Consider the following 18,716-nt stretch of genomic DNA (forward strand, 5'->3'; position numbering starts at 1 on the left):
CTGCCTGTGGTGTGGCTACCCTCAGCTCCAGGCTTTTCCTCCTTTGAGCAGCAGCCTTGCTACTGCAATACTGATAACAGCAACAATAACAAAAAGCGTAATGAAAAGGAGAGAGAAGAATAAAACCCTGGAAAAACGAGTGATGCACAGCACAAGTGCTCAGCAGACACGGACGGATGCCTAGCCAGTAGTTGCCAACTGGAGTTAAACCATGACAAGTGTTTAATTTGCGTTCATCTTACATTGAAGGTAAACAGGGATTCTACGTGGCTGGTACGGACTGGGACTATAACAGGGCTTCACTCTATCCAGCTCATCGCCTGCCAGCCCCTAGCCTCGGGAACCCTCCAGCCCTGCTACAACCAGACACCCAGCAGCTGACAGTGCTGTCCCAGCGATGTGTCATCCCAGTCACCATCACCTTCCAATGCTTTGGGTGTTTATAAATAGACTCAGTTCCTGTTCTCTATTCATGGAAGCTGCCTTTCACCCCACAATCAGAGCCTGGCAGCAAATGTTTGCGTTGTCACATAGAGTATTGTGTGTCAGGGTACTCGGTGCTTGGATGGCTGCCACGGCAATCATCTTTTTCCACAGCATCCAGGCCGTGGAGTTCCTTTTTGTTACCCGGTTTCTACTTGAAGGGTCAGATAGTCACAGGCGCGTATCACCCCGCGTTTGCCCCGTTAAGGGATGACGAGCACTCAGTTCCGACCAGCGCCGGCGACGCTCAGGGGACGGGCGCTACGCCCCGCTCCTTTCCCCGGGCCGCCGCTTCCCCGGCTCTCCCTCCTTCCTCGGAGCCCGCGGCCCTTGCTCAGCCGCGGCGCGGCACCGAGAGCCTTCCTTCTCCGCTCCGGCAGCGGCCCGAAGGCGGGCGAGGCCGGTGCGGGGAGGGGTCGCCCCTTCCCACCGCCCCCGGAGGAAGTGACATGCTGACGGCGGGAAGGGAAGGCGAGGGGGCCCTGTTCGCGGAGTGGAGCCGCCCGGCGGGTGGAGCCTGGCGGCCCCGCCCGAGCCGCCCGCCCGCTCCCGCCGCGTGCAAAGTAGTGGCAGCCGGTGCGGCTCGGCCGCCGCCCGCTCCCGGCGCCCCAGCGCGGCACGCGTGCCCAGGCCCGCCGGCGCCAGGTACGTGCTCTGCCCCTGGCGCCCTCCGCGCTCCGCAGGTGCGAGGCCGCCCTCCTTTCTCCGCCCGGCGCGCTACCCCGGGCGGACAAACCGGCTCCGAGCCAGCCCCTCCCTGGCGCTGCCGCCCCCCGGCGCGCTGTGGCGGCGAGGCGAGGCACCGGCAGCCGCCGGCGGGGCGTGCGGGAGAGGAGGGAGGTGGGCTGCGTGTACAAGTTCCCTGATCTATTCGTCGCCGGGCTGGGTCTCCCCCGCCGCCCAGACCCGCGCCGTTTCTCCCGCGGCCGCCGAGAATTTTCCTGCCGCCTGCGAGCCCCCTTTGTGTGGCGAGCTCTGCCCGCGCCGGGGTTTCCGTGGAAACGGCGGAGCTACGGCGGCCCGGCCCCGCCGAGCCCCCCTCTGCCGCGCCGGGCGGGCGTGCCGCCCCTTCCACTTTCCTTTCGGTGCTGGCCGCTCGGCGCGGCTGGCGGTGGCCGGGGATGGGGCGGGCGGTGCGGTTGCCCCGGGAACGGGCGGGTGCCGTCGCCCGCTCGCTGCCGCCTCCCCGAAGGCGCCGCTCCGCAGCGAGCGAGCGCGGCGCGCCCCGGCGGGGTCCGGAGCGGCGGGCTCGGGCGGGGGTCGGTCGTGGCAGCTGCTCCGTCCGCCGTACCCGGGAGTCCGTGAGCTGAGGCGGGGAGAGGGGCAGGCTGCCTCCCTGGTGACGTGCTCACGTGTTGTAGGAGCTCTGCCTTTCGCCTATCGGCGTCTGTTCATAAAGGTATTTAAGCCGAATTAAAGAATGGCTGCGAACTGAGTTAAGGTGTGTCGGCTGATACCATGTGGTGAACATTATTTAAAAAACAAGTAATGCTTCTTAGCATTTATTTCAACAAGTGAGCACTCACTGGAATGGCTGAAAAGACAACCCACAAAAGAGTTTGTTTCAGCATTGCCACACCAAGACTTCTGGCCCTTATCTTCATTACGCATCTCTAAAATTCGTGTTTTAAGTCCCTGTGCAGACATCTAAGAATGGTATACCTTATGCAGGTGCTTGTGTGGGAGAGAGCAACCTTGCTGCTACACGAAAACTGAAAATGCTTTACAAGAAGGTAGAAGGATGCCAGAAACTCTCAAACAAAAAAACCCAAGCATATATTTAAAAACAGTGATGCCTCCGGCCCAGGAAGTTGTACCAGGCGATTGTAGCCTCAGCTTGTACTGATAATGACTTCACACTAGAGTGAGTAGCAAAAGAATTAAACCTGCTGGAGTAGAGAAACTGTTGTGAAACAACTTCAGCTGAAATTTGCAGCCTTTCTTTTTCTCTAACTTTGTGTGAAGGGTAAGATTGGTGTAGACATACAGAGGTCTGTTTATATGTGCCAGGACTACTTCTGCGTAATGCCTGACTGCATGGATCAGTAGAATGAGTTGATGTGCTCTGTTTGCTGTCATTTTCTTTCTGTATCTACTTATATCTTAGACAATGCTGTGCTTTTCCAAACACTATGGGTTAAAACACATGTTTATTCACTTTAGAAGTTAGTGTAAATGTTATGTGTAGCTTTCCTCCTCCCTATTAATGTTTTGCATTAACAATGCTTGAATAAGCTGTATCAAAAAATGATACTTTAACTCTGTTTTATGGATGACAGGGTCAGGTTTCATGTGGAAGAATATATTGGGAAGCCTGCAGAGAAGAGAGAACATATTGCAAGCTGCTTATGGATAAAGGTTGCTCTTAAGTAAAGTTTAGTTGTGTTGTTGGCAAGCACTTTAACAGATTTTAGTAAGTACCTCACAACAAGGTGGAAGTAATGTATTTTAGGAGTGGAGAAATTGTACAGAGAGGTTAGTACTTGCTCACAGTCACAGAACAGAGAATGCTGTGCCCAGAGTACAGTAATTAACTATGTTTCTTGAAACTCAGTAGGTTGTCATTTTGGTGGGGAGGTTGTTTTTACAGTAAGTCTTGCTCTGTCCAGTGCAAATGCAGAGGTGCTGAAGCAGTGTTCATCTCTCTCGAGTGAGGTGTGCTCTCCTGGAGTGATGGTTTTACATCACTCACAGTTTAATGGACTTACTGTACCATAACAGACAGGAGTTTTGTAGGAGAAAAGGTCTCTTGCAGATGATGGATGAGAATCCTACAGCTGTACTCTGCCCTGCTGAAAGGAGTGGATTGTTTTTTCTGTTGTGTACCCTTGATTTTATTGCTGGAAGGTGAAGACTGGGAACAATACTCCTTCAAATCTCTTTTTCCAGGAAGACACTGTCACGGCTGTGCTGAGAGTAGCAAGGTACTATTCTTGTGTTGCAAATAAGCACTTGTGACCCTTAGACCTTGTATTAGTAATTTGGTCTTAAATTTTAAGAATTGCAGTTTCCACTGTATGAAGTGGAACACCACTTCCCTAACTAATATCATCACTACTACTTCTGTCAGTGTGTCCTGATAAGGGAGCAGGAGGGCAACAGTGCGTTGTAAGGCACTGTGCACGTACTTTACTCAGGAAAAGCTTTTGCAACTGTGGGCCTCACTTGTTAGGGAGAACATTATACCAGTCAAGGCAACTATCTCATCAGGTGTGTTTGATTCAGCTGTACTGAATGCAGTGGGCATTTTGTAAGGGAAGTAGAAATGTGACAGAACAGTACCCTGTGTGCTTTGTTGCCTTTCAGCACTGGTACGTGGCAGCTGAGAGTGTATTTTTTCCTTGAAATGCTTTATCTCTGGGGTGGCCTTGCCCAGTGACTCATTTTGAGGTGTTTGGGAAAGTTTGTTCACCAGTCTGTTGTTTGGTGGTCTTGGGCTCATTCACATCTGACTGTGGTGAGTACCCTGATCAGCTCTGACTAATGCTTGTGTGCTGCTCAGAAACTGCTGACTCACTTTGTTTTCATGCTTTTTCCCTGTCTTCCTCCAGTGCCTTGAACTAGAAAGGAGATAGGGTCCAAGGTAAGGTCAGAGAAGGATGAAATAAAAATGAATGAGAGTAACTGTGTGTTGTGGCAAGGATGAAGATGCTGCAAAGACCCCTCATTGATAATGTGAGAAAAATATGATAGCTGTAATGGATTTGCTGAAAAGGCACGTAAGCTATGTGTTAGGAACCGAGCAGAGCAGTGTAACAACTGTATTGAGCCCACCAGGAGATGCTGGGTTATGGTCCTGCTAGTGGTCTGTTCTTCAACTTGAACTTAAAGCCTTTTTGCTTCTTATGCCATTGTTTTGACATTCTTCTCTTCTGTCTGTCATGTTATATTCTGCCACAAAGAGCTTTACACTGAAATAATTTTTTGCTTCTTGCAAAAGGGCTGACCTGGCTTGAGGTTTCTCCTGTAGCATAAATAAGAGGAACAGTGAAAGGTAATTAACCAGTTCTAGGCTGGAAAGGAGTCAGAGGTCTCTGAGAGAAGGTTTACTTGCCAGAAGGTGAGGAGTTGCAGGCAAAGACAAGCACACTGATTTCAGTTGCATGTGGGACTGTTTATTAACATCTGAAAAACCACTGATGTGCACTAGATTGCCTTTTAATTGGACCAACAAGTTAAATTTCAGTCACAGTTTCCCAGCAGGATCCAGGTGGATGTATAGGTTTGTCCATGCTGGTTCAGTTGGCAGATAATGCAGGTTTTTTCACCTATCGGAAACTCAACACCTGCTGTTAAAGACAGGGAAATAAATATATTTTGCGTGAGTCTATATGTGGAAATGGTACATGATTTCAAGTGACAGCTACTTTGTGAAAGTTAAACTCTGTCCTGCTTCTCTCGCTGTCTCCATGTTATCTGTGTCTTCAGACATTTTCTTACTATGTATGTTTTTGAGCATTTTGGAAAATAATATTACTGCAGATACTGCTTTGCACTTCTGGAAGGTCTTGAAGCATTCTGCCTGCAAGCAGATTACAATTGCACTTGACTCATTTACAAGGTTTCCCCCTTCAAGTCACAGGTGATTCGTAGGGGGTTAAATCTGTGATTCTGTCTCACTGTATGTTTTTTACATGCCTGTGCCTCTGGTGTGTGCATAAATATTGCATTTCACCCAAGAAGGAGACAGAAAAAAGCTTCATTTTGAATTTAAGCCTTGTAAAAGTATCTCAAAAATATTTAAAGATATCAGGATAAATACTCAAAGCCAGGCTTCTAAAAGGACATGGGTACATGCAGTTGTTCAGTGATGCTGTAGAAAATCCAGGTAGCTGTTGATGTATTTAATGCTTAATTGAGTGCAAAATTTATAGAAATATTCCTGGATTCTTAGCTGCGTATTTAGGAGCTGTTAACATCTGCACACTTGCCATCCAGTAAAGTAAATGCAGTCAGATCAAACACTCTCTCTGAATGATCTTGCTGGATGTTTAAAGTGGTTTTGACTAGCCCTGGCTGTAGGTGCTGAGAATACAGGATCATTAATTAGTTACATCACATTTGGCTGTTTTAGAGTCATAATGTTTGCTAAACAACAAAGACAATTGAAACTTGTTGAGAGATTTCTTTTGGCTTGTTTGAATCGGACCCAAAATGAAACCTCCCTTTATTACTGATGCCTGTGATAAAGGCTTTTATTCTCTGAAGTTCTCAAATTAAATCAGGCTGTTAGGGGATTGATGGTCAGACAGAATGAGGAGGCTAAAAGTATTCCTACTTCACGCTGTGGCAAAATAGTTCTGGACGCTTGTAATGCAGAGTGAGGGAAAACTGATGTAGAATGGGACTGCTGATGTGTGGGTAAAGCTGTCACCATGTTTATTTGGGTTTTTACCTGGCATCTGGATGTCTGGTTGTTTCCTGTGTAGGTGCATCGGAGCCTTTCTCTGAAGCTGGCATCTTATTTTTTGGAACCATGCCACCCAGATCTCAGCTATAAGATGTTTTAAGTATTGGGTGTTAGCTCTTTGGGGCAGGAGTTGGTTTTATTTGAATAATAAATCTGGAAGCTTCATTCTTCAGTTAAACTATTTTCTACAGAAAGAATCATTGAACAGTATTTAATGAATAAGTACTAATATCCTATGTATCTCTGTCTTGGTGTGGCTACATCTTTTGTTTGCAGTGTCATTTCCAGTTTTGGGATGTGATTTTCATAAAGGAGAGATTCAGCTACTTTATACTCTTCAGCATCATATGATAGAATACAGACAAATTAAATCAATACTTAAAGGTTAAAAAAAGGCCTTGTGAGTCTTTTTCTGTTTGATGTTTCCTTAGTATTCAAAGAGCATACTAATGTTGCTTCATATTAATTAAATATATGCAAATGGCTTAGCTGAAGGAGACTGTCTCCTGTTACAGAAGATACAAAAACCTAGCAGCTCACTTGGAGCTGTAATCAGGTAATGGCACTTCTTGTTTCCAGCACAGTTAACAATATCTTGTGATTTGTACTGGAACGTTTTGGATTCCCTCATGGAGGTCAGTGCTGTTGGCTCATACTGTGTGACTTGGAAGTACAAAGAACGTCATCTGTGCCATGTACCTGTTGTATCTGTGGCAGCATGGGCAGCAGGGCTTAGACCCAGGACCAGGCAGGAGAACATAGTTGTCTCCAGCAGGGGCCATACAGCTGCTTGGAGAGAGGCACCACATTAGAAGTTGTCTTACTGGGGTTTTGGGGACACTAGAAAATTTGTTACTGGCCCACAGCTCAGTGATGGAAGTTGCACTTGAAACCAGCAGTGCTGTCAACGTGGTTCTCAGCTCATTGACTTATGCCCAATCTCTGCCACAATTTTTTTTTTTTTTTAAGATTCTTGCTGCCACAAATTCTATATTACTCTGTAGTTGTGCTTTCTGTTTTTTTAAATAAACAAAACAACAAAGCCGCATGAGCTAGGAATTAGACTCCTAGGAAAGACATTGCCCAAAATTACTAAAATGTAAATCACAATATCAGAAAATATAAAGAGGTCTTTATATGGGAGCAAGGAAAGAAAGTTACCCTTTTCCTAGTGCTGATGATTTTTATCTTCCAATTGATGTCTTTGTAGCATCTGTCAACGCCTTTAATTCCTTCTAAGAGTAAGAATAATAGGAAAGACCTATATTTGTGTGCACACACACGTAATACTGCCCACTTGGTGCTAAAGTTGTAACTTGTAGTTTGTGGTACAGAACCATCCAAGTTGCTGAATACTTGACTTGAGGAATGGAGAAAGGAAGGGAAAGCAGAGTGCATTAGATCAGCACATACATCCTAGGTTGTACAGGAGCATTTATACCTATTGCATCATCTGCTTCTGCTGAAGGTCCTTGTGGGATGTGTCCATTCCATCTCTGCTCTCTGTGTGTGGCTTTTAAAAAGGTGTTGTGAGGCAAATATGAGGGTGGGCAAGAAGGCAAATAAAGGAGTATGAAGACTGCCATTTTGTGTTGAAAGCTGGAGCCTGGGGAAGTGGCAGGTTGTGGTTCTGCTTTTGGCTATTCTGTGGATTTACCATGTAACTCTCACAAGCTCTCTGCCAGGGGAGGTAGGAGGGGAGTAGCAACAGGGATCTTTCCAGGATTATTTCATTAGTATCTTTTGAATGGCTGTAGCTTTTCCTATCAAATGGGATGGATAAGTACAGGAAAAAAATCAACAAAATCCATAACTGCTTTCTAATCCTATATACATGAAGGATTTGATCTTGCATAGAGAAATGGACTTTCTCATGTTACTAAGTCTGCTGAGAGGATATGAAACTCTTCTGCTGGGATACAACTGCTTATGTGTTAGAAGTGTGTTTGTCTGTTGCAGAACTGGAGTTAAGAGGTGATACTTTTGTAGTCCAACTTTGCAACTCATTGTGGGCAAGAATAGCAGGATTAAATATTTGAAGTAAATGTGATCCACGTTTCTGTGTTGTCTCACACCTAAATGTGGTTTGGATGCAGGGAAAGTATTTTGTCTGTTGAGACTGTATAAGCAGTTCCTGTATCTTGTGCTGACTCTTTGTGTTGCTGTGAATGTAATTTATAGTTCTTAAAACAAGATGAGGACAATCAGTGGCATAAGCTATGAGTCTTCATAGGATTGGCCTTCTTTCCAAAGCTTATCTCTTATCAAGAGAATGTTTGAACTCCCAGCACAATTTAAAAAAGCAGCCCTGTTTTTTTACCAGCTCCTGAATAATCCTTTGTCAGCCTTCTTCCATACCCCCATTTATTTGAGCTCTTTTAAAATAAATATTTTTATAATAACCACTGAAGAACTCAGTAGCTACTCCTGTGTTGGATCTGTTCCTGAAATGCCCAGTGTAGAGGTGATCAGTGTGCCCTTGATGCTGGGTAAGTATTACAATGCAGGTGGCAACATCCTGCTGTACTGCCCCTGCTGCCTCTGTAGTTTTTAATGTGTTAACTTCCTGTGTAAGGAGTGATGGTGTGGATCTCACCCTTGAGAGATTTTTCTTAGGCTGTGCATTGAGGATCAGTGCCCTAACTAGACTGACTCTGATCTCTGTACTTCAAATGAACAGTTGCCCCAATTGGCCCATGACTGTTCTGTACAAAATTTCAAAATTTCATACATCACAAATGTAAAAGCATCTCTACTTACAGACATACGTAGGTGTGTTTATATTTGCTAAGGCTTTGTTTGTTGCAAACATTCAGAATCAGTAATTTAACAAACCACCTGTACTTTTGCAGAATACTACAAGTCACTGAAGTGACTTTGTGGAAGCATGTTTGTGGGGGGGTTGTTTTTTATAGTGCCAGATGACAGTAACATGTGTGTCTGGTTACCTTTGATTAAGCACTTAATGTTGTCCATGAAAACAAATATTAAATTGTCTGTGAGCATGTGATATAGTTGCATGTCCTACACCCTTTGCGGTTATTCACCTCAGTTATTTTTGAGGAACTATCCAGGTTGCTTTTGTTAGTGTGACAGCATAGCCCACATCCTGCTTAGATTCTTAGTATACTTTCCTGTCATTTTTTTACTGTTTAGTCCTGCTATCTTGCTTAGTCCCTAAATTTTACTTGTGGTGCTGCCCTTGTTGTCAGTGCAAGTGACTTTTTAGTTAAAGTAATGATGTAAAAAAGGAAACAGAGGGACTCAGTGGTCCCCAGGACTGAACTCTCAGACTGAATGCTGATAAACTCATTGACATCTTGACTATCTTAATGCAGCTCTTTATTTTATTTTTTCCCAAGCAAATTGCAGATCATTGTGCTTTATATATATGAATGTATTAAAGTACAGAAATCTGTGTGGGAAACAGTTGAACAGCAACACTTGGCATTTTGGAAAGAAGCAACTTGCCTTCCAGTCCTATTTTTGTGAACTTCTTGTTCTGCACCCGAGATAACTGATGTACTTCACCCTCATGTATTTTTTGAGGATCTCTTTAGAAGCTTGGAACAGAAGTGCTTAACTTCAAGGGGTTTATTCTTTCCAAATAAATACCTCCTCTCAGCATCAAGCGCTGCAGTCTCTAAATGTTGTGTCTCCAAGGAGTTTCATATTGTTATGTGTTTAAGTTCATCTCCCGCTTCCATGAATGTTTCATGCTTCTGGAAAAAGGAGCAAGACTGAGCTGCTTCTCACCAGAACTTGGGCAGTTGCTCCCCATCTTTCCCACTCCTTCCCAGACTGTGCATGCCTCTCTCAAACTGCTGTCATCCTCCTCACCTTGCTGTATAACATTGAGTTTAACAGGAGCTCTGCTATGCATTTTGCAAGTAAGGTATGTGTACACAGAGGACTTGTGTCCTGGCGGGCATGCAGAGTTTGTGTAGCTGTTTTCTCTATAGTAGATCACAGCAGGAAGAAGACTTAAAAGGGAGAAAGGGAAAGCATTATACTGTGATAACCATTTGAAAACTCACAGATTATTACTTCTGTTTCTTCAGTTTACACTCTGTTATGGAAATTATCTCCCTGCTCACTAGAAGATAAACAGTAAGTCAGTTTTATAGCAAGTATATAAATTTGAAATTCTAAATCTTGCTGGTAGATGATATGCATTCTTCAGCTTTTGAAACAGCCAGACTGATCTCTCTATTTTAACAATGTGGAGTTCAGGAATGCAGGACTCCTTATAAAAATCTAAAAGCATTCCTAAGTTCTCTTAATTTAGAAAAGTCTTAAGATATGCTCAAGTTATTTCCCAGTTTGGGAATTTTTGGAGAAATTGTGGTGAGTTGACCTTGGCTGACTTGGTTTACATCAACCTGTTCCCTCGCTCTCCTTCCTCAGCAGGACAAGGGAAGAAAATAGGACAAAAAAGTTTGTGCATTGAGGTAAGGACAGCAGGATCATTCACCAGTTACCATCATGGTCAAAACAGACTTTACTTGGAGAAGTTTAATACAACTTATCATCAGCTGATAACAAAGAAGGGCAGTGAAAGTATGCTCTAGTAGTTGCCTTTGGGGGAGGTGGAAAGTGATTCAACCCTAATTAAGCATGAGGCAAATAGATATTTGGTGTGGCGTGTGCAGATACAGTCTCCTTGCAGATGAATACATGCATGGATGTAACCTCACTTTTGCTAGCTTGATGCTCACTGATGAAAAGAGAAGAGCACAGGGGCTTCCTGTGACTTGCTTTGTGTATGTATTGCATGTACAGCAGCACTGTTAAAATACACTTTGATGTCTATGCAGTGCTGCTGTCTGTGCTCTTTTCACAGAATCAGTGAGGTTGGAAGAGACCTCAGAGGTCGAATCCAATCTGTGACAGAACACCACCTTGTCAATCAGACCATGGCACTGAGTGCCAGGTCCAGTCTTTCCTTTAAACACCTCCAAGGTCAGTGACTCCACCACCTCTCTTGGCAGCCCATTCTAATGTCTAATCACCCCTTCTGTGAAGAAATTCCTCTAGATGTCCAACCTGAACCTCCCCTCACGTAGCTGAAGACTGTGTCCTCCTGTCCTGTCTCTGGTTGTCTGGGAGAAGAGGCTGGCCCCACCTGGCTGCACACTCCTTTAGGGAGTTGTAGAGAGTGATGAGGTCACTCTTGAGTCTCCTTTTCTCCACGCTAAACACCTCCAGCTCCCTCAGCCACTCCTCACAGGACTTAGGCTCCTGACCCTTCACCAGCTCCATTGCCCTTCTCTGGATGTGCTCCAGCACCTCAATGTCCTTCTTGTAGTGAGGGGCTCAGAAGTGGATGCAGTACTCAACTGTGGCCTCACCAGTGCCAAATAAAGGGGTTTTGGTGCCAGCTGATACTGACTTAAAAGGCACTACTGAAACTGCTTAATCTGACCTGAGCATATTTTCATAATAGTCTTTGTAAGTCATCCATCCAAGAATCTGGTTTACATGACAAAATGCAAGAATAGGCATCATCATCATCTGGTTGGTTGTTTTTAACTTGCAACAAAGCATTTGAAGACTGAATCAAAGACTAGATAAAAGTGAAAACTTACATGCAAGCTTGAAATATATACTTAAAAAAAGAGGTAGAGTGCTGACTTGCCTCTATTTCTAAGTGGTTGATACCAGCTCAACCTAGATGCTGTCAGATACACACCATGTTGATTAATATACTCCAATAACTATATACTACAGAAACTTTGGAAACAGTGGGTGACAGTTTTTTGCTTCATTAGTATGCTTTCTCTAAAAGTGCAAACAGTTATGTTCTTTGTGAAATCTCTAGTTGTAGTCTCAAAACACTTACTGACTTGGAAGTATGAAATAGAACTGTTCATTGGGAGCAGCCTCTGCTGGCATAGAGTTCTTCACTTGGCATATAACTTCTGTGTCCTCCTGATCAGTTAGTCTAAGCAGAAGGAAATGCTGAGAGTAGTTGAAGTAGAAAACACAGTGGATCTTGCTGAAGAATGGAAGTTGCAGGGAAAAGAGTTAGAACGAATAGTCATGTAATTTACTTTTAAACCTGAACATGTGACCTCTTAGTCACATGAATAGATGCTTGCTGACTTGGTCCCTAAACAGACATTTGAGGTTTGAGTCTTCTGTTCTGTATCAAAAGGAAAACTGTTATAAAGAATGTCCCTGTCTGGGTTAGATGCTCTAGCTAGCCATTTTCTCCTAATTAATTTTAAGGGGTGTTTGATAGAAGAGAGCTTCTTGGCAGCATTCTGATCTTAATAGCTTCTGAGAAAATGCATTGATTAGCCCTTTTGTTTTTAAAAGATTGCTGTAATTTTCAATCATTATCTATAAGGAAATCACTAATTTATTAGACCAGCATCATGGATTAAGAATTAAAGACCTGGCTTTTATCACTTAAACTGGTGTTATGTTGATGTTACCCAGGAGGACTATTAGAAAGACAAAGTGTAAGGTGTTCCAGTGGACTCTTAAACACATGTTTCTAGACCTCATTCATAAGATCAGAATTGATTCTTTTTGTTACTTGTACCAAGAGTAAATTGCATTCTTGGAGTTTGGGTAATGAAAACAGTCAAAAAAAATCTTACGAGTTTATGTCTGAGAAACAGAAACTTAGCTGCCATTCCATATACAGTGTTTAGGTTGCATATTTTATAGGTAGTCAAAAGAGAAAAATTCTCTGTGTAGTTCCAACTTTTTGGAAAAAATAATTTAAGCAGTGTCTCTCATCCTTTTGCAAGTAAGTTAGGTTAGTTGCCTTTGGATGGTACTGCTTAAGTAGATTTAATTTGCCTTAAAACAGCTCTCTGAAGCTTTACCGAATTGAAGTTTGATGGCTGAAGTAGGAAAGTGAGGAATTAATTACTTCCAGACATTCCATTGTGGCTTAAAATTGTAAGGCAATAATTATGTTTTATCAGGGTTATCTCAATATTTGTGTATTTTATTTCTGTGAAGTTTTATTTTAAAGACACAGCAGGAAGTAAAGGATTCACATAAACATAACATTTTAATAAATTTTGGCATCTGTCATAACGAAAAGGTAACAAAAAAATTACTGGATTAATTAGTGGACAAAAAGACTAATTATTTTTGTTACCAAGTCTATCTGTCAGCTGCTTTCTACAGTAGATTTATGTTGATTATATAAAATAGTGAGTTTTCAGGTCTTCACGAAGTAAGCAGTGCTCTGGTCTTTATTTGTGGCTGCTGTTTTTATGTTTTATCCCATGGCTTACTGATTTCTGGCAATTACCTTAGTGTGATTCTGGGGCATAGAATTAAACAGGCAGACTAGCACAAAAAAAAAAACTTGTGATCATTTTTAGCCAAGGACAGTAGGATAAACCCAGTCATCAGGGTTTTGAACACTGTAGAGTCTTTGAAACCATCCACTGGCAAGTAGCTGGTTGCTTCTATTCTCACTGTTTTAAAGAAAGTTGCTGCCTTTTTCTTTTTAATTGTTTGGCTTGTCTTCTGAGTGTTCATTGGAAGGATTGGAGAAGAAAAACAGCAGTGGTTCCTACTAGACAACATTTCTCATTCTGCTTGGCCTTCAAAAACAAAGCCTTTGATCAAAGCCCAAGCTAGTAAATTGTCTGCCGCCCTAAGAATCATATCTTTAATAGGAAGGTTTGTTAAAACTGGAAAAGCTTTTTGTGAGTATCATGACAGTGGTTACTACAATGAATAGAGGCCTGTTCTGCCATTCTGAGCTACAGCTGGTGTCAGCTGTGGTACTGAATAGTACAGCAAGATAAAGGGAACAAAAGGGCACATTTTGTCTGCTAATAATAGGCTTGGGACTGCCATAAACTCTTTATATAAATTATACAATAATACTGATACTCTTTCTTAAATTTTTCCTCATCTTCCTTGTGGTTGAAAAACTGGCTAAATAACTTCCGCAGGCTCTGCAACAATTCTTGTGTGTGCTCTTTGCTGTGGCGAGCAGAGTCAGCAAAGAGCAGTAAAACAAATGTTTCAGGTCACTGATCTAGACTCAGTGCCTCACATAATGGGGTCTCATATAAACTAAAAGGATAGGCATAAAGATTTTTTCATCAGTTAATTCCCTAGGCTGCTGACGGCTGCTGTTTTGTTATTGCATGCGACTGGCACATTCAGAAATACTGTCTCAGGGCTTCCTCCCTGGGAAAACTCTTCTATGCCTCAGAGGGGGAAGCAGTGGAGGAGTGGGACAGGATGGCAGAAGCACCTCCTATCTAACTGTATGCAGAATATCAGGGTTGTGTTTACTGAGAGATGAGTGTTCATTCTAGCAGTGGTGGTAGTGATGGTAGGGGGAGGTCAGTACAATATTTGATAGGTCACAATACTCTGCAGAGGACATTTCCTTTGAATGCTCAATTGCTAAGGTTGGACTGGACCTTTCCGAAATTTTAAAAACATTTCATAAGTAACCTTAGGATGGATTCCTTTCTGAAAACACTTCTGGGTCACAGGTTAGTACTGTTATTGATGTTTCATTTCTGGGTTTATGGATTATAACTGGCAGAATCAGTGTCAAGGAATATTTGAAGAAATGGTGTGTATTGTACTTAGCCAAGCTTTTATTTTCTTGCCAAAATCAACTGTTATTTGAGTATGAGAGGGGAAGATGACAATAAAGCTAGAACTAAGGGGCTGCTACCTCTTGTTTGGGGACCATGGCTGGCATAGCTTATAGAGAAAAGCACATCTCCTAACCAAGCCTAAAGCCCACCTTTACTCCTGAGCTGCTCTCACTGTCACAGAGGTGACAGTGTATGTCTCATGAAGTACAGACAATTCAAATAAAAATACAAGTTCATATCAAAGCTGTCAAATAGTTCAAACCAAAATATTTGCTCATATTTTATCGATGAAAACCTTATAGAAGAGTATTGTAGTCCATGGAGTGGAGTCATGTGTTCACAGGTTTTGCAGAGTTAAGATTGAAATTAAAGAATTTGTTTCCAAATCAAAATGTAAATTGGTTCACAAATACAGTATTCTCTTTACATTGTTACTTTTGCAACTACTGACATCAGGCCTTTTCCTACAATAGACTTAACTTTAATTTAAGCATAAGCATGAAGGTTGTTTTAAGTCTGTCTATAGAAATAAATGCACTCTGTAACTGCTGATACTATTTGGTTTTGCAGGTTGTCTTCTGAATTTTGTGTCTGAAGGTATCCTCTTGCTTTCTCAGCAAATCATGGACATCGTTGGCTTTCTGAAGTCTCAATTCATTTGCCACCTTCTGATCTGCTACATATTTATAGTGTCAGGACTGATCATTAACTTCATTCAACTCTTTACACTTATACTTTGGCCAATCAACAAGCAACTGTTCAGGAAGATCAACTGCAGGCTGGCTTACTGCATTTCAAGCCGTAAGATTTCTTTTTTTTTTTTTTTTTTTTTTTTTGTTTAAGTATTTTCATATTTTGTCTTGAGGGAATTGGTAGAAAAGTTCTGGATTGCAAAGCCTATATAAAGGTCATGTCTGCTGCCTACAGCACCTGCACTTGTGTGAAGAGATGTATGCCTTGTTGAAATGTCTTCTTGTGCTGAAATGTTTTGCTCTTTTATAGTGGGATACTTGCTTGACTTAATATGTTGAAGTAAGATTTCCTCTCATTTGGCTATCCATCATGTTTCATTAAACCAAATGAGAAATATTGACCAAATAATGCATCTCAGCAAGTTCAGCTATTATCTATAGGCTTACAGCATTAACAAGTTGCTTCCAATAATGCCTTCAATCTTTTTATCACCCATGATTTTGTTTATGATCTTGGTTTAAATGTTTCATGTACAAATCCTATTCAGGACTGGGAAATAACGGAAAAAAAAAGAAAAATCTTCGATTTCATATGCTTTTTTCTAAAGCCAGTTATAAACTCTGTTTTCTTTGAATACGATTTTAGATCTTAAGCTGCATCTGTATGTATTCAGTATGTGCATGTAGTTATAATGCAGAATACAGCAGGTAGCCTGTAATAATTTGAAAGAAGCAGGGATTGCAATGATACTGATTTTTTGGGGTGAGATGGGAGCATGAGCTCAGGATGTTATAGAAAGAGCAGACCTTTGAAACTGCAGTGAGATGTGATAGTTTACTGGCACTTGATGAAAACAGGTAATTCCAGTGGAATGAGTGACAGCTGTACCCATTTGTTTGTTCTGTTAGTGGGATTTTCATCTGACAACAGTGAATTATCACAGCATGTGCGGTTTTCTTGTTAGAATCAGTTTGCTTATATATTTGGGTTTTAAAGAGCTACAGCTGCAGTTTTAGCAGTTTTATTGTACTGCTGCTTCTGACTTCCACATAACTGCATTAACTTACAGCAGAGAGAATTCTTCACAGAAACTGTTACAGAAATGCTAATGTACCCACATTCAGTATTTAGCAATGTGCTGTTAAATGTGTCCACCTTCCAGAGAGATTTCCCTGGGCCTTTCTGAACCTCAAAAGTACTTTCTTAGAAGGAAACTGTTGAAAAATGCATGCTTTTTGTTGCTCCCTAAAGATTATTCAAGTGTGATGTCCCTGTCAATGCTAGGTGACTTATGGATGTTTTCATACTGGGGAAAACAACCCTCTAATACAGTGTTTAACAATTGTGCTGTAGAAATGCAGCAAAATAGTTTTTTTTCAAGTAACCTTTTCTACTGCTAGGAACCTGAAACAGAAAAACATTGTTAGTATTCAAAATAAACTGTGAGGTAGAAATCTGTCACATGCCTCAACTTGGGGGCCACTTGGGATTATTTATCTTTCATCAGTGACTCTGATGAGCAATTATTCAAAGCATATTTTTAAAACATACTTTTGACTTAAATTTCAAGTGTGTCAGAGTGTATAGTCCCAAATAAATTGGGGATGCTGTTTTATTATTTCTGTAATGGAGAGAAGATGTTCTTTTTGAAAAATTTATTTTTTGCTGTCTGTGTGTATGTCCCTGAAGTATTGAGTTTGCAAGTGCTATTCATTTGCATGTACAAAGAGTGGTATTGAATCTGGCCAGGTTTTTAGCTTTTGCCTGGCAGCATAGTGTATGTTTGAAGCCATGGCATGTAGAAGATACTGTACAGCTGTATATAGGTATATATTACTATTTTTCATGCAATGCCTTCTGGCCCATTCTTGCTTTTGGCTACTTAGTGCAGATACCAGCTACTCTACAGTCTTCAGGCTGAATCCTTCAGTTTAGCTCAATCTAGTCTGATCTAGGGAATGGACAGTATGGAAGAGGGAGCAATCCTGAATGCTTGTTTGTCCTTGGTGGGGCAGATGGCTTTGTACTCAGGGTTGCTGATTTAGACTTCGGTGTTGATGCCACTGGAATAGATTGTGTTGTGAGGTTTTTGCCCAGTCATGCTCAGAACAAAGTATGTCTAGTTTAAAGCCCTTTATTTTAGCTTTACAACAGAGCAAGCTAGCATTTGATGAGTCACCCTTATCTAAGTGATATTTGGAAAGGGGAAAATGATAGTTAATTTGAAAAACTATTTCAAAGAACTAAAGACCAATTAATCAAAATGGATGTGTTTTTGAGGGCCACTGATGTGATGACTAATAAGTCGGATCTGTATGGGTCTGATGAAAGTCATGGAAACAGCCTACAGTTGGAGACAATGAGGTTCAGCATTGGAGAATATAAAGAGGCACGTGCTTTGGCAGTGGTGACAAGAATCATGTTGCCTTGAGAGCCTGATACAGCCTGAGTCACCAAGTCAACCGGAGAGTAAAATAGAGCAGGCATGGTTTAATTGAAAAATGAAATGAAAGCAGCAGTTGTCCTTAGATCCTGCAAGTTCAGTTGTTTTCCATTTGATGTCAAAGGTAGAGATAAATGGCTTCATGAAATTGGAGAGTGATTTTGTCTTCGATGCGGTGCTCTTTGGGTAAGTTGGGGGTTTTTGTATTCCAAGTAGTGGTATTTTTTTTACACCCTTTTTCTTCCTATCTCCTTCCTAATATAAGAATGTAATATTCTCACTTCTTCTCATGCACTGTCTGCTGTCATAATGCATATGGGAAGCTAAAGTTCTATTGTGATTAATGACTTGTCCTCACTTGAGTAGTACAGCTTGAGTTGGGGTGCTTCTCTGTTCACATGGATTAAACCAGACTAGCTTGAGTTAAAGTATTCATGGAATCACGGAATCATTAAGGTTGGAAAACACCTTTACGATTGAATCCAGCTGTCAGCTCGGCACTGCTAAACCATGTCCCTAAGAGCCACATCTACACAACTTATAAATATCTCCAAGGATGATGACTCAAATCCTGGCAGCCTGTTCCAGTGTTTGACAACCCTTCCCATGAAGAATGTTTCCCAAATATCCAATCTAAACCTTTCTGGGTGCAGTTTGAATCCGTTTCCTCTTGTCCTGTCACTTTTTACTTGGGAAAAGAGGCCAACCCCCACTTTACTACAGCCTCCTGTCAGGTAGCTGTAGTGAATGATAAGATCTCCCCTGATCCTCCTTTTCTCCCTCAGTTGCTCCTCATAAGACTTGTGCCCCAGACCCTACAGCAGTTTCATGCCACGAACTGGCTGCATGGAGTATCTGTGGTATGGTAGTTGAGCACAGGTAGCTGTGCAGGCTGCTGCTTCTCTGCTGTGAGTTTGGCACCTGCACTACAGCTTCTCACCATAACTGCTGACAGCCCAGAAAGCTAAAGCCACACACATCAAACTTCTCATCAATGCAAGTTAAAGAGTTAAAAACCTGGTTTCCAGTTTGAATTGACAGGATTAACTAGAGCAACAACTTGTTTTTAATGAAACAGAGCAGGTAAAAT

The 18,716-nt window shown here is 42.2% G+C and overlaps 1 protein-coding gene across 5 annotated transcripts in view; it reads left to right on the forward strand.

The window, feature by feature from the left end:
- Positions 1-257: 257 nt before the first annotated feature.
- Positions 258-18,716, forward strand: part of AGPAT4 (1-acylglycerol-3-phosphate O-acyltransferase 4) — a 72,299-nt gene continuing 53,840 nt past the window's right edge. The window contains exons 1-3 of one of the 5 annotated variants that reach the window (XM_053939053.1): positions 1,072-1,128; positions 2,155-2,347; positions 15,061-15,291. In XM_053939053.1, the coding sequence (XP_053795028.1) occupies positions 15,114-15,291 (178 nt within the window). In that variant the 5' untranslated portion in view covers positions 1,072-1,128; positions 2,155-2,347; positions 15,061-15,113. Of the gene's footprint in view, positions 1,129-1,154; positions 1,883-2,154; positions 2,348-15,060; positions 15,292-18,716 lie in introns of those variants that run through there. The other 4 variants (XM_053939054.1, XM_053939051.1, XM_053939055.1 and 1 more) reach the window with 4 other exon arrangements.

This window comes from Vidua chalybeata, chromosome 3 (assembly GCF_026979565.1).
Source record: "Vidua chalybeata isolate OUT-0048 chromosome 3, bVidCha1 merged haplotype, whole genome shotgun sequence".
Taxonomy (NCBI): Eukaryota; Metazoa; Chordata; class Aves; order Passeriformes; family Viduidae; genus Vidua; species Vidua chalybeata.